This window comes from Molothrus aeneus, chromosome 6, assembly GCF_037042795.1.
Source record: "Molothrus aeneus isolate 106 chromosome 6, BPBGC_Maene_1.0, whole genome shotgun sequence".
Classification (NCBI taxonomy): Eukaryota; Metazoa; Chordata; class Aves; order Passeriformes; family Icteridae; genus Molothrus; species Molothrus aeneus.
Genome location: NC_089651.1, coordinates 25259519 through 25282489, shown reverse-complemented (window position 1 = coordinate 25282489; position 22971 = coordinate 25259519). Strand labels below are relative to the sequence as shown.

The 22971-nt window shown below is 38.1% G+C and overlaps 1 protein-coding gene across 1 annotated transcript in view; it reads left to right on the top strand.

The window, feature by feature from the left end:
• The window catches only part of INO80 (INO80 complex ATPase subunit), a 57110-nt gene that overhangs the window by 16173 nt on the left and 17966 nt on the right, over nucleotides 1-22971 (top strand). The window contains exons 15-26 of the mRNA XM_066552478.1: nucleotides 2047-2106; nucleotides 2703-2845; nucleotides 3910-3994; nucleotides 4496-4613; nucleotides 4991-5076; nucleotides 6051-6218; nucleotides 6674-6807; nucleotides 7594-7661; nucleotides 8791-8884; nucleotides 9988-10165; nucleotides 14984-15124; nucleotides 19951-20176. Coding sequence (XP_066408575.1) covers nucleotides 2047-2106; nucleotides 2703-2845; nucleotides 3910-3994; nucleotides 4496-4613; nucleotides 4991-5076; nucleotides 6051-6218; nucleotides 6674-6807; nucleotides 7594-7661; nucleotides 8791-8884; nucleotides 9988-10165; nucleotides 14984-15124; nucleotides 19951-20176 — 1501 coding nt within the window. The remainder of the gene's footprint in view (nucleotides 1-2046; nucleotides 2107-2702; nucleotides 2846-3909; nucleotides 3995-4495; nucleotides 4614-4990; nucleotides 5077-6050; nucleotides 6219-6673; nucleotides 6808-7593; nucleotides 7662-8790; nucleotides 8885-9987; nucleotides 10166-14983; nucleotides 15125-19950; nucleotides 20177-22971) is intronic.

Below are 22971 nucleotides of genomic sequence, written 5' to 3'. Positions count from 1 at the left end.
TAGAAATATAAGCAGTTAATTAGAAAGAAGAAACTATCAGTTACTGAAAAACAAGCTGCTTACCTGTCCCCAAGTGGAAATATTGGAGTGTTGGAAAGGAGAATTTGAAAAGAAAAGTGTACTGCTAAAACAGTGCTGTAATTTCAGAATTCAGGATAGGCAAAAGTGTCAGAAGCTTGCAGTTACATCTGCAAAGAGAAACAGATCATAATTTAAGTATTTGTGTTGTTAACATAATAACCTTTGATATAAAGAAGTCTTGATTTTTTTTTTTTTGAAACATCAGATTTTCCTTTTTACAGAAAACAGTAGAAGAAATATAGTTGTGAGTAACCAGCATACCAGTAACATCAGGCTAATTGTTTGAATGTCTTGGCTACTCAAAAAAGTATGAGGAAAAACCTTTGAATGTGTTACTATAAGTGATTCTTGAATCTGGGGCAAGGCAAAATTAAAGGACTTAGCTTTTACCAAATAGCTTGCTTTGGAGATCCTGGTGAGACTGTACATTGGTTGTGGTGTTGTTTAGTTTGAAGTATCTGTATGAAGAGAAGTTGTGCTAGAGCATAGTTCAATACTTATTCCAGTGACTTGTATTTTGGAATCAATTGGCATTACTGAGCCTTTAAAGCAACTAAGAAATTCAACTGAAGAAATTCAAATACTTGTGTTATTGAGGAGGTATTCGAAAGAAAAGAAAGGCCAACACAGCCTAAAAATAATCCATTCATGTCTTTTCATAGCCCAAAATAATAGGGACTCTTGATTAAAAAACTTGAGAGCTGTTGGCCAGTCTATCTGCTTTGTCTCACTTCTTTGATCTATTCATTGTATGGAATAGGCAAGCAACTGTTTATGCTTTCTCCTTCTCAGGAATGAAATACAGCAAATGTTTGAAAAATGCAGTCAGGATGCTTGTGAAAAGACAGTTTTCTCTTTTTTGACTTAAACACCAAACTGTTTATATCATTGTATAGTTGTTCTTTGGCATGCTGATCTTATTGCATGCTGATGTTTACCTCATCCATGGAACAAAATGTATTTTAAAAATAAGTTTTCTAAACTTACTGTCACATGTTTACAACTTCAATCAATCTTTTTTTCAACCAGTTTTGTTTCTTCCTCTAATCATACAGAAGTGTGCAGTCAGTTCTGCTTGTAGTAAATCACAGTGAATTTATGTCCCTGGCAGAATATATAAACAAAAAGACTAAAAAGTGATTTGTCAGTCTGGTTGTTTTACAAACAGAACAGTAGGAAGAATATTCAATTACAGGCTTTTGGAACTTGCCAGTTGAAGTTGTAAGACTTTTCACCACCTCAGAAAGCAGCATTCTTCCTCCCTCCCAAACCTCCCAGTCTTAGCTGACTGTAAGTCTTTCCACCAGGCAGGAGATGGCAGTACAGTGTTATTAACCAGTGGCAGGATTCAGTGCTCTGCAAAGGTCTGAGTAATAGTTTTGAACTGTAGATATTTAAAGGCTTTCTCTGGTGGTAGTGCTTGATTTTAAAATCAAGCACTTATATATAAGTATAATATATAAGTATAAATATAAGAATCAAATTCTTATATTAAATATATTCATGCCAGACATTTTAACTTCATCTCAGCTTTTTGGGGTCAGTTCTGAAATAGAAAACCAACAGGACCATGGAGGTTGTTAAACAGGCAACAAGCCTTCTAGTCCTCTAGCTTTAACTATAGCAGTTGAGTGCATTCTGCCATAAGCAAAGTATCATTTTTAATTTTTGGAAAAAAAAACTGACTAGAAGGTTTGTGCTAAATGCTAATGGGCATTTTTAGATTCTCAGCATAGCTTGATCAGGCCAAGTTTCTTGATGCCTTTTCCTGGAATGCTCTTTTTAGTAAAGTAAATTAAAGTATTTTTAAATGCTTTCTGATTTTTCTCAATGGTAAAAAGATAATTTCCCTTTTTGTTGTTTTGGAGAAAGAAGTATGTCATTTTGTAGACTACAGACTATAAATTTCCAGAGCTGGTGTCATTATTTGAAAATAATGTCTTTCTGGTTTTTTTACTGTTTCAGGTGCTACCTTATTGGGGAAATCCCCATGATAGAAAGGTGATCAGAAAGTTCTGGAGTCAGGTAATGCCAGCATGAATGTGTACTTTGATTGTCTTTCTCTATGCGCAGTAAACCAGAAACTGTTGCTACATGTCACCAAACTAAGCTAGTGGTGTGGATGCAGAGTTTCTTAATTCCTGTAGTAACATTTTCATTAAGATAATGAGGTGGAAGACTTCTCTTGTGCTGAAGAGCAATACCATACAGGGCAATTGAATGTGGCGTGGGGTTCAGATGAAGAACTAGAGCTCTGTAAATAAAGCAGGAAGTTTCAGTGTCAAGGACTGTTTATTCTGTTTGAGTAACCTAGCTTGGGATATCCCAATGCAGAATCCCTGCAGTTCTGTCAAGATTGTTCCTTATTTAACAATAGCATTTTGTAGGGTTCAGTACCCAGGTCTTGTCTTGCCTTGCACATTAAGAAACGTCTGAATTTGTTCGAGGGCTGAAGTCCAGGTCCACTAGTTGAGTAACTGTGATATAATTAATTTTACAAGTCAGCTGTGGAAAATGCAATAGTAATGAGAAGATTGTAAAACAGAAGTCTGAAATTACAGTGAACTCTTGACAATGTACCTACATTATGTGGACATTTGTTTCTCCTTTTGTGGTTGTAGAAGACATTGTATACTCAGGATGCTCCTTTCCACGTGGTAATTACCAGTTACCAGCTGGTAGTGCAGGATGTGAAGTATTTCCAGCGAGTGAAGTGGCAGTATATGGTGCTGGATGAAGCACAAGCACTCAAGAGTAGCTCCAGGTAATAAACTAACTGAAAATAAAATCTTTTCTGTGTATCAGCCTCTTGGAGGAGTATCAAGAACGCATCAAGAGAACATAAATTGATAGAAGTTAAAATTGACACACATAAGACCCCTTAAGTATCTAACCCAGTTAAATATCTATATAACTCTCTGACACGGGATAGATTCATTAGGGTTTTTGCATTTAGATTTTCCAGATATGTAAAATATAATTAAAAGGTAGCTCTGGAGCAGAAACTTGTATGGAGCACAGGACAGTTAAACAAAACAGTGTGAAATGCTGTTCACTTTCCCTCCTGACTACTCACATAATTCTGTCTGGTGAATGATCTGTAGTCTTTAGCTTATATTGCTTATATTGGCTCCATTAATTGCATTATTTTGATTCCTTATTCAGTGGCACTTCCAGACATGAATGAAGGTCAGAACCCCATGAGTACTGTTGGCTGCAGTAAAGCCCAGTGTGTGTTATGAGACTCTATGCCAGAAAATTTTCTGTTTGTTTTCAAGTAATGGATTTGTCCGTCTTTATTTCTGTAATTGCTTTCCCATAACCTTTGTCCAAGTCGCAGTAAGTTGAGGACTGCTTTAGATGCAGGCTGATTCTGACCAAAGTTTGTCTCTTCAGCATTCTTGGGAAACCACCCCTCAAAGATTATTTTAATGTATAGCTCAGCACTCCTGTCACAGTATCCTATACGCTTCCTCTTTTAAAGTGTGAAAAATACATGACATTCTGATTCAAAGTACCTGTTTCTTTTGGAAAGTTAATTATTCTGATCATGAGACTTTATTAGTAAGCATTTGTTTTAAAAATGAGTTAAAAAGATATTTAGAAAAATATAATAAATTACACTCTTTTTTTTTTTAATTGGAAAAAGGTTATTTTTTCCTGTAGTTGTCTTTTGAAAGACTGGGGAACAGCTGTAATAGTTTTGTCCAGTGACTTCCAAAGATCATTTGGGAAACTCACTGGAAACAATTTGCCTTAAAATACCTTATGCTTCATATCATTCTACAGTTTTCTCTATAAATTATTTTTCTTGCTTTTATTCATCAGTGTTCGTTGGAAGATCCTACTACAGTTCCAGTGCCGAAACAGATTGTTGTTGACTGGTACCCCAATTCAGAACACAATGGCTGAGGTATTTGGGAGCTCAAAAGAGTGGATTTTTCTTTATACCAATAATACATACTAAATATATGTAAACAGTTGAGAAATCTGTTGTATTTTTGTGGTTGTGGGATCATGCTTGTAGCAAACCACTGGCAGACAAACATGGGATCTGCCCTGGGAGGGAAAAATATGGAAACTTGCCACACATTTAAACAAAACTAAAGATATTTGAAGTAATACTTAGATTACAGGATGAAATTTAATTCTAGTGACTTTTCCTTTTGTTGGCTGCAGTAATTAGAATGTGTTTGTCACTGCTTTCTAATGGGATTCTGTTAAGTTGATATCTGTGGCATTGTGGGGGGAGGCGGGAAGAGAATGCAGCTGGTGTTTTGTTTAATTTTGCCACGTCTCATGATCTAGTGAAGTCATTTTGCTTATGAAGAGCTGCAAGCTTTTGGGATCCCCAATTACCTTATCCACAGTAGGATGACTTTTGCTAATCTGGTGTTTTCTCCTCTCCTTTTAGCTGTGGGCCCTGCTGCATTTTATCATGCCAACACTGTTTGATTCCCATGAAGAGTTCAATGAGTGGTTTTCTAAGGACATAGAGAGCCATGCAGAGAACAAATCTGCTATTGATGAGAGTGAGTGCAGTGTGTAACTGTTACGATTTTTATATTAAGAATCTGTTGCCTTTTTAAACTAAAAATGGCTAAATTTTCTATGAGATATGCAGAGGATGCATAATGAGATTGGAACATTACTGGATTGCTGTTGATGATTTACGTTGAAGTTTCTGTTTCTGGCTGTAATATAGCATGTGTAATGAACAGAAAAACAGTGTAGCACAGCACTCATTTGAAAAAGAAAAATCAACAGAGAAAAATATCAACTCTATGCTGTAAGAATTCACATGGGGGAAATGGCTGAGCAGTTATGGACTTAATTTGTCATAAAACACCATATAATTTTCCTTTTTGATTAAGTAATTGTTCTTTCTTTCCCCTTCCCTTTATTTCAGACCAGCTATCCCGCTTGCACATGATCCTGAAGCCTTTCATGTTGAGAAGAATCAAGAAGGATGTGGAAAATGAACTGTCAGATAAGGTGAGAAAAAGTATTTCTCTGGAATGGGTATTACAGCTCTATTGTCATAGCTCTGTTCTCTGATCTGGTTTTTGCAAACTTTTTTGTCAGTCTGCATACCTGAAATCTGACTGTAGACTTCTCTTCAACCTTCACTTTCTTGCACCTCATCCCAGCAATGTCATTAGATATGAATGTAACTAAAGAACTTCTAATTAATAAACGTTTTTCTTGGGAAAGTATTTTGTTACCTGTTAAAAATGAAATATCTTCAGTCCTGGTTAAGTTGACAGAAGTATCCCTAATGGCCGTGAAGGAGATTAATACATCAATTACTGGGTGATAAACATCTCCAGTTGCCTTTGTGAAGGATTTGGCATGGATTTAGGATTTTTTTTTTTTGCTTGCCTGTACGGAGAAATACATAGTGGCAGCATCATGCTCTTCTCTCTTGCCAGTCTCTTAATTTCACATGGATGTTAGCAATACTAGATGATCTTGTGGTCAACAGTCCCCAGGTTGAGAGACATTGGCTGAGAGACATCTGGTTTGTTCTGATGAGGTTAATTATTTCAGTGGCCTTCCCACAGACACTCTTGTTGTGCGATGCACCCATCGCTGCTGTGGGTCCTGGCACTCCTTAGCATGGGTCTAAGTGGGGAGCTGTAGGATGGTAGAATTGAAATCAGATTTTAAACTGATCAGCTGCAGGTGTGATGTCAGCTTCTTAAGAATCCATCTGTTTACTCAGTTGTGTTCATGTACTTTTAAAGGTCTGTCTCCCACATCATTACACAAGCCTTCCAAAACACACCTGTCAGTCAACTCCTTTCCAGGTTAGATCCTGAAATGCATATCTGAATGCAACTGCCTATAAATGTATTTTTTGAAAAAGTTGTGTTTTCCTCAAGGTGTGTTTCAGCTTTATGTACACTAATGTTATCATCCTTCATTTTAGAGAAAGAAATGGCTAAATCTTCATTATCATTTTGCAGATTGAAATTCTTATGTACTGCCAGCAGACAAGTCGACAGAAGCTCTTGTACCAAGCTCTGAAAAACAAAATCTCTATTGATGACCTCTTGCAGTCATCAATGGGCACTACTCAGCAAGCACAGACCACCACTAGTAGTCTCATGAATCTAGTCATGCAGTTTAGGAAGGTAAGGCTATTTTAAATAATAATTTTTTAAAAGTATGATCATTGGTTAGCACCAAACTAAGATATGGCTTCTAGAAAACACCATATTTAAAAAAATCTGGCATAGGCAAGCAAATTGGCATGCAATTCAGTTGTGTTTCAGATGCAGTGTAGCATTGATGTTGGGTGAAGAAGGGTTTTAGCTCTATGATGCATGCATTTGCTAACTGGTTTGGTTACAAAGGTTGGTTTGGTTGAAGGAAGCCATTCAGTTGGGAGGAAGAGGCAATAGCTGTTATATGAATAGCAAAAGGTCTGATGCCATATTCAGATTTGAGCAGATACACTAAAATAACCATGCAATATTAAGCAATACTAAAGTTTCAGTGATCATTGGTCATGGTTGATTTGGGATGTAGATGCTGCACTGGACTAAGTTAATTCCTCCCAGCTTTTGACACTCTCTCTGTCTTACAGGTGTGCAATCACCCAGAGCTGTTTGAGCGACAAGAAACTTGGTCTCCATTTCACATCTCCCTAAAGCCATACCAGATTTCCAAGTTCCTCTACCGTCATGGACAGATCAGGGTCTTCAACCACTCACGGGACAGGCAAGCCTATTCCACTTCCTATCCAGTTTAGCATATTTAGTATTATTACTTACACTTATTTTTATAAATGCTAATTAGCTCCCTTACCTGGTGTACTTAAGTGATGTTGGCTGAGCAGTCCATTTCCTTTTAGTCATTCAGCTGTTAAACATCTGATATAGGTGCTCTTTCTTGGTGGAATTCTAATCACAGAATATCCCTTTGATTGTATTAGAAAGCTAGGAAAAGGAATTTAGAGGTTTTGCTGATGATGTGTAGTAGAATTGAGCTTTAAGAGATCCTTGAAACAACAAAAAACCCCACCTGATTTCCCTTTAGTGAGTTTTCTCATGCAAGGAAACTGTCAGTATCTGTCTGTTGCAACATGGTATAACATGAGCATCTGCCTTGACAGTGCCTTGACAGCTTTTAATGCTCACCTTGGATGAGGAGAATCTGCCCAAGTGCAGTTTGCTGTTTTCTCCAACCATGCCAGTTCTTGATTAATTTTGTCTGCATTCAGTTATGAGAAGTGCTGAGGGAAGAGACAAGAGAGACATGTATGAAGACAAGATCAGCTTTTCTAGAAACATACAGTGCAGTTCCAACACAACAATGGTGTGTCTCAGTGTCAAATTAACAGCAGTGCATGTAGACTGAGGGCACTTTCCTTCTACTGCTGTCCAGTTCCAGATATTCAGAGCGCTAAAATACTTACCTTGAAGAAGAAGTGATCGTGTGATTGAACATTTTATGTGTTAACACCTTCTTATTGATGTTGTTTGGTTTTGTTCCTTTAATTTTCAGGTGGTTACGGGTTTTACTTTCGCCATTTGCACCAGACCACATCCAGCAGTCTCTCTTCCACAGGAAGGGTAGGTTTTCAGTCTTGGGAAGCAAGTTGGATTTTAATCTGCCTTCTTCTTCAGGGGGAAGAACTGAGAGGCCAGATTAATTAGTTCTCTGAGATAATATGATAAGAACTTACTAAAATTTTGTTTGTGTTTGTACGTACATTTAATTTGCTCAGAGAGGAAACAGAGGAAAGCAGCTGGAAGAACCTGTTGGTTAATTTGTCATTTAGTTACTGCTTAATCCTAGTGCGGTATTCTAATTCAGTCTGTCTTGTTTTAACTTGCTTCAAGAGATTAGTGCTGCCTTTTTAATCTAATGTGAATTTTTCACAGATTCAATTCTAAGAAATCTTGGATTCATTTCAGTACATTCTGTGTTGTATCTTAAACTGCCAACTTACTTTCAACTAGAAACTAGATGAGATGCAAGTGACCCAGAATCTATCAATGAGCAAAAACCCCAGAAAAGCTGCTGATATTGGCAGATACAATTTATTATAGATGGTTGGATATTTTTTCTACAAGACCTAATTAGATCATTCAGCTACTGAGATGGGAAAATCTTCAGAAGTATGAAGCAAGAGAGATACTGGCTGCATTACTGTGCTGAAATCTGTTAGCATGGACCTCTTCAGCTGGTACTGGGGCTATGCAGTGCACATGGGTGGGCCTGCAAGGCTTTTCCCTACCAATACCTGCAGCTCCTTCTAACCCATTTGACTTCCTGTGTGAGAGGGAGCATGTGAGACAGGCATCCTGAGGTATGCATGTTCTGGTCTGCTGTCTGGAAGATATTTGTTCAAATTTGCAAATATACACACTGCCTGTTGATTCTTAATAAGTGAAACAAATGTCCACTGCACTTGGGCCTAGCATGTATTTCTCTTTCTTGGTAAGAGCCCTTCTCTTGCCCACACTGGGAAATGAACTGGAACATGGAGTCTGGCAACAGAGATTCAAACTGAACTTTCTAAAAGATCTAGGTTAAGTATTTCTAAGAGATGTAGGTTAAATTAAGATCTCCTGTTTATTCACCTAGATTTGTCATGTGTCATAGAATGTGTATCCTGAATGGATGAAGTAAATTTAGTTTTCAGCTATGAGTGTCTGTGAAATGTGTTGGCCTAACTTCAGTGTTTCTGTGACCTAGGCATCAATGAAGAAAGCTGTTTTTCTTTCCTCCGCTTTATTGATGTCTCTCCAGCAGAAATGGCAAACCTTATGAATCAGGGACACTTAGCCAGGTGAGGACAACTTTTTTTTCTCTCTTTTAGTAATTACAGGAAAAGTACAGATGATGTCAGTCATTCCTCTCTAAACCTGCATTTTCTGTGCCTCCTAATATTACCATTTCTCTATCATTATCTAATACTAGAACAGCTTCTAGAGTGTTCCTCCAGGTATAGGGCACCATTATGCAATGCAGTTTTTATGCCCTGTCACAAGAAACCCTGTGTTACAAAGAGTTGACATTGTAAATACACAGGATGGTCAAAGGGCAAAAGGAGAGTTTGCTTCCGGTCATGCTGCAGGTTGCTGGTGTTATCAAGCACAAAATCCAGACTTTGGAAGGCCAGTTCAGTGCAGTTCTTACCAGTTGCACTCGAGTGTATGTTTTAAACACACGTGGAATAAGCTTGTGCTGTGGTAGTTGTTCTTCAGCCCTGAGCCATACTTTCCACATGTCTTGTTATTAATATGGAATGTCATTCTGAGACATAGGCTTTGAACTGTGGATTTATATTATCGTGAGAGGAGAGGTGATCTTTTAAGTTATACTGTAGTCTGAAAGGACTCTGAGTCAGGTTAATAGGGACTGTAAGAAATTTTAGACTAAAAGTAAGTCTTTATTATTAAATAGAGATGTTCCACTTTAGGGCTTTTTAAGTGTAATATTATTTTTTTGTTCTGGTTATTTTGAATTACTGTTTCTTGACTGCCCCTCAGTAACATAATTCAGATTTCTCTTGATGTGTCTCAGTGGTATTTATGATAAATTCTGCATTCATTACACATGTTGTTATGAATAATTTATATGCAATTTACAGAAAAGTTGATGGAATTTTAAATAGTAGTGGCTAAGTGGGGCTTGACCATTTTACATTAAGTGCTTCAAAGTATATCCTGATTTAATCACTTAGATTCAGTTAAGCCACCTTAGAAAAAATTGAAATAAGAAAAATTTTGAAGATGTCCAGCAGAAATTATTTTCTTTAAGGCAGGATGCTGTAAGCCTGATATTCTGACAAAAACCCCATTTCTGTCAAATACAGTTATGCTGTAAATATATTCAAGCCTTTCTTTCACAAAGCAGTCAATAAATGCATCTCCTCTGGTTTTTTTTCAGATGGTTAGCTCTTTTCCTGTCTCTGAAAGCATCCTACAGGCTCCACCACATGCGCTCCTGGATGGAGACTGAAGAGGACAAAGAGCAGGGGTCATGTTTTCTGAGGAACAGGGATTTCTTGCTTGATGTAAATTTCCCACTGTCTTTCCCTAACTTGCACAGCTGCACTTTGCTGCAGGTAAGCAAAATTTCTATTGTCTGGGGACAGTAGCAAATCCTCAAAGAGTGAGAAATGATGAAAACCATTCTGTCCTTATGAAACAGGGAAAACAGACTTGAGAATGGGATGATGATACTGTCTGCTTTTTTAGATACAGTTAAGAGACTTTAGAGTACTGAACAGAAAAATAGTTTAACCCGTCTCCTTCACATGTGGCATTACATTTCCAAACTTGCTATAATGAGTAAATCAGTTGACTTGGAAGACTTCGAAATATTACCGGAGCACCAAAAGTAGATACAGGAGCAGCAGAACTAGACTCATGATTTGTCAGAGATAGACTCTGTATGTAAGCTTAGGAGTTTCATAATGTTTTTTATATGCAAAATGGTCATTTTCTGGCTGAAACTGCTCTTCTCCTGTCCAATTCAATACATTGTTGCAGCAGCTGGGGAAAACAGAGACCAGTCTGACAGTATAGCTGGTGAACAAGCATTTTCAGTGCTGTATTTCTGCTCTGAAATTTGCTTTGACTACTGTCTGGTAGATCCATATGTATTCCAATACTGTGAAATGCAAGATCATTTTTGTTAGTCTTCGGCCTAACAATCAGTGTGAAGATTTTGCCTTTTTATGACTAAATTGCAGTTGATTTCCTGAGTTAGATTAAGGCTCCTTTGATTCAGTTCACTGGGAAATAAGTTCACAGAAGTGCTAACGTGGAGTCAGGAAAACATCTGGGGCAGTTAGCAGATATGCTGTAAAAAAAAAATAATTTCTGAAACAGTGAGATTGTGCCAAATTTCTCAAGGGAATATTGCTTCTGCTCATGAGTCTGGAAGGGGAAAGGAGATAGCCAGAATTCAATTGAATATTGTGTAGAGGAAGTTGAAATTGAAGACGCATAAGCAGTAGGAAACCAACCTTGGACTTGGTGTCATGTTTTGCAGCGTTGACAGCAAAGCCAACAAAATGAGTTCTCCTAGTTATCAAACAAAGAGCCAGCCAAGTGAATGTGTGCCTGTTAACTCTGGCTGTGCTGGTATTTCAGTAGTCCGTGTTTCCATGTCTAGCTTGGTAAAATCTCTATGCTATATGAATTTGCTTTCAGTTAGTTTTTTTGCAAATACAGTCAGCTCTTTCTATAGTGCCTGCAGTGCTTCTCTCTGAGACTGTAGTGTAGCTCTGTCCTCTTGTTTGTACGGTTAAGGAGAATTTGTGTGTTAGCAGTAAAGAAGATGGTATCAGAATTGAGAAGTAGCATTCATTTCTACATATGTAGAACAAGTCCTTACATAGCCCTTGTTTTGGTGTGTATGAATATCAAAATGAAAATCATTAGATTTTCTGAAGGACAGAAGATGGATTAAGATTTTAGACTTTAAATGTAAAATGTGGAATATACATGTGTAGGTTTTAATATTAATGATTAAATTTATAGGATAGGCTACAGACCCACTTATACCACAGTATAGCAAGATTTAAACATTACTTTGGTTTCTCCAGATAATTTCTATTCTTTGAGGATGTCAGTATTGTGTCCTAAGGTTTCCCAGGGCTGTTGGCTGTGTGTAACTAATGACTGTTGCAACTAATAAGTTCAGTACAGAAAAAAGCCAGCTGAGGAGCAGAGTTCATCAGTGGGTACAATACAGTGCATTTGTGATAACCCCAGTGAATCTAAAGGAAGAATAGCCCTGCAGTTATGACAGATACTTTAAAGCTGTTTTCTAGCCTCCTGTTAGACAAATTACCACCTGAAGTCACTTTAAAATGAGCTATATTTACAGAATTTTGTTTGCAGAGCTTTTGTTTAGAACACCTTAAAAAAAAAAGAAAGGGTGGTTGGGGAGTGCAAAACCTAAAGGAGAGTTGAAAATCAAGCTTCCCTTTACGTGCCTGTCATTTAGCACTGCACATTATTGTGAGTGAAATGAGCTAACTTTTTCCTTAGCCCTGACTGGAGAAGCTTTCAATGTAACATTCCCCAAGGCTTCCTCTTGGGCTTCATAAGATAGTAACATGTAGGGAATGAGAAGGATGAGAAAAGAGGAAAAAGGAAATGGTAAAATCTGGAAAGATTTTTCTTAACTGCTCAGATCAGCATTTCCGATGTAAGAGACAAAGTATGAAAATAAGTCAATAGAAAAAGAGACACATTTCTTTTTAATGGATATTTCTGAAATTGAAGTAGCATCTCTCTAAAGACATGTTTAATCATGTAAATACAGAAATTGCTTGCAGAGTGTGAGGTCTCTTGATTGCCCCTGCTCAACACCTCCACATGTTATGTATTCATTTGTATGCATTGAATTAAATGAATATAAAATCTGCTCTGTTTACATGAACCCTTCCCTCCTTTCCTTTCGTAATTTTATTTCTATTAAAAAGTGTTAATGGGCTTAAGATGTTGGTAGCACTCACCCATATTTATGTGCAGCTCTATTTGCAATATAGGAGACCCTCTTTCAACTTATTTTGGAGTGCATAGTTGTACATTCGTGGCTTTTAACAGTCTTCCTCTTTGGTTTTTGGCTTTGTTGTTCTAAAGTATGTGAGCTATTTCAGATCTGTGACTGTGTTCAGTCCTGTAATTTTACCCAGTCTTTTCCATGTATGTGGTTGTTGGGAAGCTGATGGGTTTCCACTGTCCCTGTTATATCTGGTGACTGCTCCATTCATGAATACTTAACAGCTGCATATGTCAGAATTCAGAGGGATGTTTCTTATGTGACCTGCTCATAGTTTGTACACAGGAATCTAGTACTCAAAGCAGATTAATGCCCAGGTACAAATATTTTTCTCTTATTTTGAGTACCTTCTTGAAGCTTTATTTGTTTCCTCCTAGGTACTTCAATTGCCATAAAGTCATTTTAAATGTGTCTTTGATATTGTTTTCCAAAAGAGAATTAAGTAACAAACTCACATAGGTTTGGAATTACAGTTTGTTAACTTCCTCTCTATCCATTTCTTGTATTCTGACTTTCCAGGAAATAATTACCAAATGCCTCTATTGACCAGGGTCCCAATCAGCATGTCAGTGCTTGCTGTCATAAGACTTAGCTCTTGTGACTGGCTGCAGTGCTGATTCTTCTTCATAAAATCAGCTGCACTCCCAGTGTCGTGTCCAGGGGTGAGGAAGAGAGAGACTTTGAGCTAAAACAGCTGTTCACTCTTCCCCCTCTGACTCTTGCTGTCCTTTCTTTACTCTCAGCTCTGGAACCCTGTGTCTGCTGATGCAGGCATACCCCAACACATCTAGTATGAACCAACTGCAGAGAACCTTGTATTTTCATGGCTGTTGAATTTTTTGTTTGCTCAGATGTGTAGCCAAAGAGGCTTCTGGAGAGGAGACAAAATTAGCATAGAAAGTGGCACAAATATGGGAAAGGACTTGCCCTTTTTAGCAGCAGAGTTGGTGCTCTGTTGCCACTGTTTCTGTTCTCATATGAGTAAGCCAGCATTCATATCCATTGTCCACAGGCATGTATTTCCAGCCCTGTGATTCCCACACTGTTTCAGCACGTGACCAGTTTTACCAGGTGGTGAAGCATGTCACAAAACTCACTTGGAGCGGAGGGGCAAGGGTTTGTTTTCATCTTGATCAGCATCTTAAATGAATACAGACAGCTAGGCCAACAAGAAGGGGCTCTGTGAGGACTGGAGAAAACTTGTGAAGCAGTTGTTGCTTAAGCCAGCATTACTGATTAAGAATTGTCAGCTGAGTAAGAGCCTGTTTTTGGGATCACTTCACATTATCCAGTGGGCCAAGCTTTGACCTGTACTTTTTAGCTCTGGTGAGTGTCATTGCAAGACTATTGTCAGCTTTCAGCTCTCAGCTTTCATATATAGAAGAGGAAATGTTCAGTCAGAGTATGAACTTTATTTTTGCCAGCTCCAGCCCATGAGTCTCGCTAGTGCTTAGGGGCTATGGTTGAGTGCAGGTAGTGCTGGCATGTATTTGACAGTCAGACTGTTCTCCTCTCTTGTCAGCAGGTTCCAAGTGATATGTGCTTGCCATCTGCATCTTGCCCAGTGAATGGAAATGAAAGGGCCCAGAATGCATTATCCATAATAGACTCCTGCTGTGGGTGTTTTCTAGCATTTTTTGACATACATAGACATGCGTATATCTAATGTATGACATGCTGTACAGGGTGTCTACTTCTATCATGTATCTGGATGTTTACAACTTCAAATACTGGGATTTCATAAAATTGGTAGGCTCTGTAAAGTAAAAGTAGCATGCCATTAATTTTGGTGCATTAGGAACTGGGGCAAAAAAATACCAAAACTTGAGATCCCGTTTACCTTTTACTTAAGTGAACTTAAGTGCTGGAATTGCCATTTACCACATCCTGTGGTCCTATGGCAGTGAGAGGTATACCTCTTAATGCTTCTAAAATTATTGCTAGTTTCCTATTGTGTGCAGAATAATGCTCTCTGCAAAATTCAGTTTTAACTCAGAATAGATAAATGAATAGCTAGAAAACACCCTGAGCATCAGACTTACTAGAATATTCCTGGACTGCCTTCATTAGGAAAGCTAGGGTCAAAAGGTTCAAAGGTAGAAAAACTTGTTTCTAGTTCCAACTGAGCATCAAGACAAGTATTGATATGATCTATTCTGACTGCAAACATTTCTGGATTTAATTGTTCTGATAATTACACAAAGATTCTTCACATATTCTCCACAGAAGATGTGTAGAGTTTTCCTTATTCAAAGAGAAATACATACAGAATGTGCTTTGTCTGTCTTCCTCATGAGTGGATACAAGATTTGAGAGTAGTATTTCTTCATAGATATTAACTTCTTTGTTTTAATTTTGTTTTCAGAACCTTGTGTTCAGCAGCCACTGTAAAGCAGTTACTGGCTATTCAGACCATGTCATATATAGAAGGAGATCAGCTACCTCATGTGTACGATGCTGCCAGGTGACTGAGGTACCGTCCTTCTTGTGCATAGCCAGTCCACGGGTAAGTCCCAGTTAAGTTGTAAATTAGGTATTTTCTATTGTGTTTTAAACCCTGGTAGAATTGTGTCTTAGGAACACAATGATATATTACTTTCTTTTGGTTGGGTAAAACTGTTGTGAGGATATCCTTTTGCTACAGTATTCAATAGTGGTTTTTCGTAGGGGAAGTGACTGTAATGTGTACTGAGGGGAAAAGGAAAGTTGTAAGATGCACCCAACAGGAGCTGTTCTAAGATTTCACTTTCTCTCCTAATACCTAAAGCAATTATGGAAGAGATATTAAAGTAAAATATTAATTGATAATCCAAGGGGAAGACTTAGGTGTCATCACCACAGAATGAGGTGGTTGTTTGGTCAACTCAGATGACAAAAATGAGCTGGGAAGCAATGCTTTTTTGAAAAGGGTGTTTGTTTTCTCTCTTACACTCCAGAGAGGAATCACCAAATTGCAAGTTGGTATTTTCTAGGTCTTTTGGAGGTTTAGTGCTACTGCATGGGGTTCTCTGTCATCTGTTAAATGAATTTTGAAATTATTTCAGTTGAAGTTTCCTGGCTGACACAATAGACCTTCATTAGGTCTATGGCTATTGCTTTCCATGTTGCTGGATCTTGACAAAACTGGACAAAATACAATTTTATTACCAGACCATCCAGATGTTATATTCTTTAGTCACTGTTGAAGTTATTGCTGTAGGCCTCATAAAATGATGTGCAGTTATACTTTTGCATTTGGAGAAGGGTGGATGGCAAGCAGGACCTCACACAAGTAAGCTCATTACCTACCTGCTGCTGCTCAAGCTGAATTTATCAGTGTCAGCAGCTCAAGAGCTGGGAATCCAGCTGAACTGCTCAAAGTCACATGTCACCTCTCTGTAAAAATGTACTGCCTCACTGGAGAACAAGAGGTTATTCTTAGAGTAAATTGTGAAAGCCACTTCGCCTTCAGATTCCTTTGATTTGTCCTTCTTTGTACCTAAATTTGCATCATGGATGAAGAATATGTTGAATTGCTCCCCTACAGCAGAAAGGGTGGAGAGGGGCTTAGAAGGCTACAAATTAAAGGAAAGGTGAAAAGAAATCGTATCTGAGTTTATTCTAGTGAAAAAAAGTTATTTGTTTTGGTTTGGCTGGTGTATCAAATGATTAAGTATAGACATGGCTTTTTGTTTCTAGGAGCACAAAGATTTAATTTTATGCTTGTTAGAAACTTTTGGCAGGAGTGTAGAAGACCTGAAAGAGCAGAAAGAGCACATATGTTCCCAGAAGCTATAGTCTTCTGTTGTTTGACCCATGATGAATTTTGGGAAGTTAACAGAGCAAATGATAGAAATAGGAGTGTATGTTTATGTAGCAGCTGGGGGAAGGAGTAAGTCTTCTTTCTATGCAGGCAGGTTTTGTGAGTACAGGCAGGTCTCAATCATAAAAAACGTAACTTGGAGGATGGATCTTGCATTGTCATTAAGAAGCTAATGAAATGAATGTTGAATAATACTGTTTGGTTTAATTTCAATAGATTCCTTACACACTGGAATATTGTGTGAAGCCATTTTGGTCATCTCACACTGTCTGAAAGGTGAACTTTGCATGAAGATAAATGCAGGAAGCATTTTACAATTGCCTTAGCTAAACTAACTTGTTTAATTTAGGGTGCAAATGCATTCATACATCCCTATCACTGTATTTTTGATGTATTTCTGAACCATGACTCTTACAATCAATCAGTTTGACAATAATGTGTTGACAGAAGAGGATTTAATACTGACTAATCTACCTTTTGTTATTAGTAAAACCAGAAAAACAAACCTGTGGGGAGAAAAATTTGAAAAAATGCACCATGACAAAATAAAGAGGAGAGTGAACAAACTTAAATGAAAGACTTTGTTTTGTCCATTTCAGAAAAGTCTTGTTTTCACTTGTAAGGGCATGCAAATTATACAGGACTCTCTACCCTAGAAATATGTGCCTGCATTCTAAAAAAAAGGAACTGATGGTAAAGATAGTGTGGGGTCCTCAGAGGTCAATCAGTTTTGCCTGGGATATGTAGGAAGAGTAGTTCTTGTTAGTGTAGAAATAGCACTGAGGCGCACAGTGTTTGTGTCAAGATTGTCTCCTACCAATTCTTCCTTAGGTTGAGGTGTTACTGAAACATGGCTTGTAGAATCTTCTGACTTTGTCTTGTAGAAATCCTGTGTATAAATCTCTGTATTCTTTTCAGAAGATAGGATATGTTTATGTGTCAGAAGTTAGTCTGCTCTGTTTTGTGTGTAGTGGCTGCCTGTCCTAGGGGTGGAAAATCTAGGTCCTGAAAATCAATATGGCAAATTGTTTGTGCTTGAAAAGAGTGTTTGTTCCAGTCTGTCCAGTGTAGAAATGTGAACTGAAATGTGATGGTGCATAGTAAACAACTTAAACAACCTAAGTTTGTACCATCATTTGTGATGTACAGTGTTTATAGCAGTGTTCAGGTGACAGAACTTGCTTGCATTTTGAATTTTTTGTATTTTGGAAGAGGTTTTGCCCTTTTTCGCAAAGGTCAAACATGCTTTGACTGCAGGTGGCAGCAGAGGATAGCAACAACTCTAAGAGTAGAGGAAATGTGTTCAGTCTTAATACACCCTGTTTCACTTTGCAGTGTTTTGTGTGGTTATGTGTAAGACCCGTAGACAGGTATTAAAATAGCTCTTGGCATCTTGAAAAACAATGGCTTTACCGTTATTGCAAAGATTGTGTATGCTTTTTTGTTGTTTGTTGTTTTTTGTTTTAAGTGCTATAACTGTGCTCAATAATCTGTCTAAACAATTGTTTGGCCCTTGTAAACAGAAGTCTCTATGAGATTAATTTTTTTCCTATGAGAAGAACTCCTGTGAAACTGGTCTGGGCCACAGTTCCAGCTAGGAAACCTTGCTTAATACCTGTTACTGTTGAGTTAGCTGACAAATGTGCAGAGACGTACAGCCAATATCTAAGATACCAGGCAGTCCTGAGGTATGGGTTGCTCTCTTTACCTTACAGTTCTAAAGTGCAGTGTTTAAAACTGGTAATAATTAAACTATCTATTGCTTATCATTTAGACAAGCTGTTAAAATATTTCATTTGCATAATACAATGTTGTATATGTTACTCAATATAGCAATTTTATCACACCAGAGTAAACTGGAACAAAAATTTAAACTCCTTTCAAATATAGAAGCTTTTCATCTGCCATACAAAGATGGTTCTTTTACTGTGTTTAATGTTTCAGATGTCCTATTGTCACACTAATCTCAATTCTGCAGGAAGTCCACTGCTTACACTTCACCATTAAAACCTATAAGCCTCCTGTACTGTTTCTTCCTATACAGCCCCACTTGCCACTTTGACATGTGAAAACTCTCCCAAGCTTGATTTTCTCTGTTGTTCATTTGTTACATTGCTTTTCACAGTCCTGGAAGGAATTTTGCACACTGTTAGGATTCATGACAATGTTTTTAACTTACATGACTGTACATGGGGGATTTTTTTATTGTACTTCTGAAATAAAAGCAACAATGACTTCTAAATTAATGATACATTTGCTTCTTACATTGGTGAAGAAAATGTCACAGCATTTCAAATCTCTCTGTTACTAGCCTGTATTGTAAGGCTGTTAATAGTAAAATTTGTTTTCATTTCTATGTGAGTTTATAACACATTATTAAGTCTTTAGATAGTATGTAAAAGCATCTACTAGCTTTCTTTTGTAAACTTGGTTATAAATAGATTTTGTAAACACCCCAGAATGTTTTCCCAAAACAGATTTGCATTCAAAAAATGTAGAAAGAAGTTGGTAATCTGTTGTTTTTTGTTTTTTTTTAAAATTTTGTGCTAGACAGTGAATTGTTTTGCATTTATATTTGCATTAAAGTGTTGTAATTGTGTTTACTCTGGATCATGGTATTTAACTCCTGGTGAAGTATCTGAAGTTAAATCCAGCAGAGCCGTCCGTCCTGCTGTGTACCATGGCTCAGTTTCACTTTTGGTTGTTGTGGTAAGGGAGAGATATGAGAAAGCTGCAGATTTTACAAAATCCAGCCTTTTCTGCTGGAACAGAGTTTTTCTTGAGCACCTTGCAGCCACTGGCATTCAGCTGTTTGGCTCATGTGCACATTCCACTCTGTACAGATTTGGGTGGATGGGGCAGAAAAGGGGCAGTTACACTGAGGGAGCTGTTCCAGAACAGCTCACATGGCATGAAATCACACTTCCCGTGTTTGCAACACTGGTTTGTCCAGCTGGGTTGTATATACTGAAACAGGTAATAGGGCATAGGATTCATAGAATTCCACACAAGAAAAAGAGCTCTATTTCTGTGCCCACTTCATTCAAAGCAACTGTAAAGCCCAAGAAATATGCTGTTCCTTTTTTCCTCATTTCTAATCTATGAATTCCCCTAATTTTGAATTATCACATGAATTTTTGTTAAGGACAACATGTGTAATTTCTGCTAATGAGATAAATACTTGATTGTGAAGGGTGGAACTAAAAAGAAATAAATCTTGGCAAAAGGAGAAGTAGAGCAAGGATATTACTCCTATAGTTTTGCTATCAGTTGTGTAGCAGTTGGCAGAAGTCATAGTTTATCAAAAGGCAGGTTTTCTGTGCCTGGTTGTTCATATGGTGTTTTTTGTGGTGTGGAGAGATGTTGCATCTTTGCTTGGTTTAAGCCCAACCAAAGATTGTTTTCTGTTTCTACATTTCAAAATGACTTGACTTGTAAAATTTGATCCCGTGGTAAGGTACTTGAACTGGGGGTTTGGGGACAGGGAGAAATGTGAACAAGAATATTGATTATTATTATTTTACCTGTAGGTAACAGCTGTGCCACTGGAGTTCTACTGCAATGACCGAAGTGCAGAATACGAGCGCAGGGCACTAAGGGAAGGAGGAAGTCTGGAAGCAAAGCAGTGTGTACTCCATGGATCCCCTGAGCTTGCAGCTGACTGGCTGAAGCAGTGCTCCCAGTTCTTCCCAGAGCATCCAGGAGGGCTCTTAGGGATCAGGCCTCAGAACGGCTGGTCTTTTATCAGGATACCAGGTAAGTTTGGGGGTTGAAGTGGAATGGAGATGAGATAAATAAGGACATCTGTTATTTGGTGGTAGTTTATGCTTGGCTGTGGGCTTTTTGAAGGATTAAGGATGGCTGTGTGTTTATTTTTCCTTCTGAGTGAAAGTTAACCTGGTATCTTAAAATACACCATGATTTTGCATCCTCTGTCTGAAGTAAATCTTCAGTGGATACCGAAAACATCTAACACAGGTTTTTCTAATGCTTACAAGCCTCTCTTTGCATGCCAGTCCTCCAAATAACTGTAAAGAGATAGACTTGCTTACTAGATCACAGTCTGCTCTCATGACCAAATACTGTTTTGAGGTTGGAAATAGGAAGATTGCATGAAAAGTTAAGAGACATACCTTGCCTCCTAAAGTGTTGTAAGAGCTTCATATTGTCGTAAAAGATCTTTTTTTGGTCTGCCTGGTGAAAAGGGTAGAATTACTTTTAGCAGTCTACCATGAGAAGGATAGGTTTGAGGACCAAGTTCAGAGGAAATCAGTCTGGAAAATTAGGCATGAGGGATTTACTGAATTTCCACTGAAATAAAGACTTACTCATATTTCCTTGTAAAGTGGGAAAAAGGTACCAGTGTACCAGTAAAATAAATGTACTGTTTTTTCTTAGAATTAGACTAAAGTAATCCAAGATCTCATAGAGTTTGCCAGTACTGTGGTGACTTTCATGGGCCAGATATGCTCTAGCTGTCAGAAGATGGTCCTGAGCAATAAGCAGAATTTTGCAGAAAGTACTAGAGATCTGACAGATAGCCAAGAGGAAAAACAGCTTACACTGCCAGATGCAAAGTTATTCCCAGACCCTTTTGGGTCAAGGATGTTTGGCAGGGGAAGTTAGTACAGTAAAAGGAAAATGGCCTTTTGCTTGCTACAGTCCGGTTTAAGAAGGTATCTTCTTAAGTGTTTGGAGTCATTTGAAGCACATGCAGATTTGTACCTAAGAAATGGAGAAACCATTTTTCATGAATTTGCACTGGATTAATACTCAGTCATAGCTGATGATTTTATTATTTCTTCAGCAATTCTTCTAATTGTTTGCTGGTTATTTGGAAAAATAAAATGAATCTCTGTAGGAGAAAAGTGGGAAGTATTGAAGAGATAAATTAAGATAGAGGACATGGATAGAGAAATGTAGAAAAGTAGCCAATGCAGAAAAGAGACAGGGCTGCATTCTCTTGAAAGACTTCCATTTTAAGCTGGGGACTCTGTTATCAGCAAAAAATTTTAGAGGAATAAAGGTAGGGTACAAGAAGCTGTCAGAAGTGAAAGGATATGTGCAAGGTTGGGCAAATTGTTGTCAAAGCACAACAGAACTTGGTTGAGAAGGTTGGGATGAGTGTGTTACATAAAGCTGGCTTAATTTAGGAAGTGTTGGACCTAGAAGTGGGGTGAAAAAGTAGTTTTGTTTTAATTTAAAAGTAGAAGGTAGCATTCAAGCCTGAACTTACTCTAAGAGGAGAGAGACACACCGCAACAGGACAGCTGTGTTCATAGGTGCAGAAACAGGCGCAGTGCCTTACAGAAAGTGAGTGATGTGCTGAAGGAGCCATTTGCAAGGCTGAAGTAGCAAATGTCAAATGGAACAGTTGCTGTGAAGGTCTGTGGCAAATAGGTGACAAGAAGAAAGGGGGACACCTCTCTCTCCTAAACCCTGATCTATCCTCTCCCAGACTCTGCATTCCCAGTACCCTGGCAGCAGGCTCAGCTGTGATCACTGTGGGAATCTCTTGAGGTTTTTCCTGTTCTTTGAAAGAAAAATGGTCCTGGATTAAATGGCAGGAAGTGTCTGAGTCCTTTTAGTATCGATAAAAAGCACCGGCCTCACTGGCTGTTTACTGTGAGAGCCAGCTAGCTCCTCACTGACCCCATTGTGCCGTCAGGAGGGGAACCAGGGGTGTCAACTGGAACCCAGGCTTTATCTCTCTTTCCTCTGCTTTTTGCATGTCCAGAGGCACTTTTTCTCATTCTCCAGAGAGCACTGAGCCCAGCTACAGTCATCAGCCAGAGCTCCTGACAAAGGTTATTCTGAGTCATAATCGTTTGTAACTATTCTTCCCAGGCCCACTGTATCCCCTTGTAGATAATTTATGTCCACATCCTAGCATGGCTGGAGGCAGTTGGGTTTGGTTTTTTTTCAGACTGACAGCCATTTGGTCTGGTTCCTTTTTCTAGTTCATTTCATAAGTGCTGAAGAACCTAAAAATTGTGTAAAGCTCCTTTTAAACAGCAACCAAAAAAAAAAAATCCGAAGAATTTGTCATTTGGAGTTGTTGCTGATCATTAAATGTAAAAACATGTAGAACTGCAAATTTTGGAAATCCCCTTTTAAAAAGTAACAGTTTTTTTCTTCTCCTAGGTAAGAGAAAATTAGAAATAGAAGTGAGAGAAACTAGAGATGGAAGACAGGGGGTTTTTTCTCTTTTGAATAATTCTGGTGTTTTCTGAAGATGGCATGAGTAAAGCACATTTTCTGCTACCATTTTCCAGAATTTGTTGTTTGAAGCACTAGATGGCAGGCTTTCAGCGTGGAAAAATACTTGATCTTAGAAAAAACAATGGCATCAGGATAGCAAGCTTAAAGGTGCCAGGTTAAGGACAAATGATTTTCTCTTCCAGAGATGATAAATCTCTTTTTTGGTAGTACTGTTTTGCTCTCCTAAAAAAACTTCAAAAACTTTTTCACCAGTGCTGTCTGGTCTACTGATGAGCTATTGGATGACTTATGAACTGTTAACAAGTTGCTAACTTTTCAAATCATCTGCA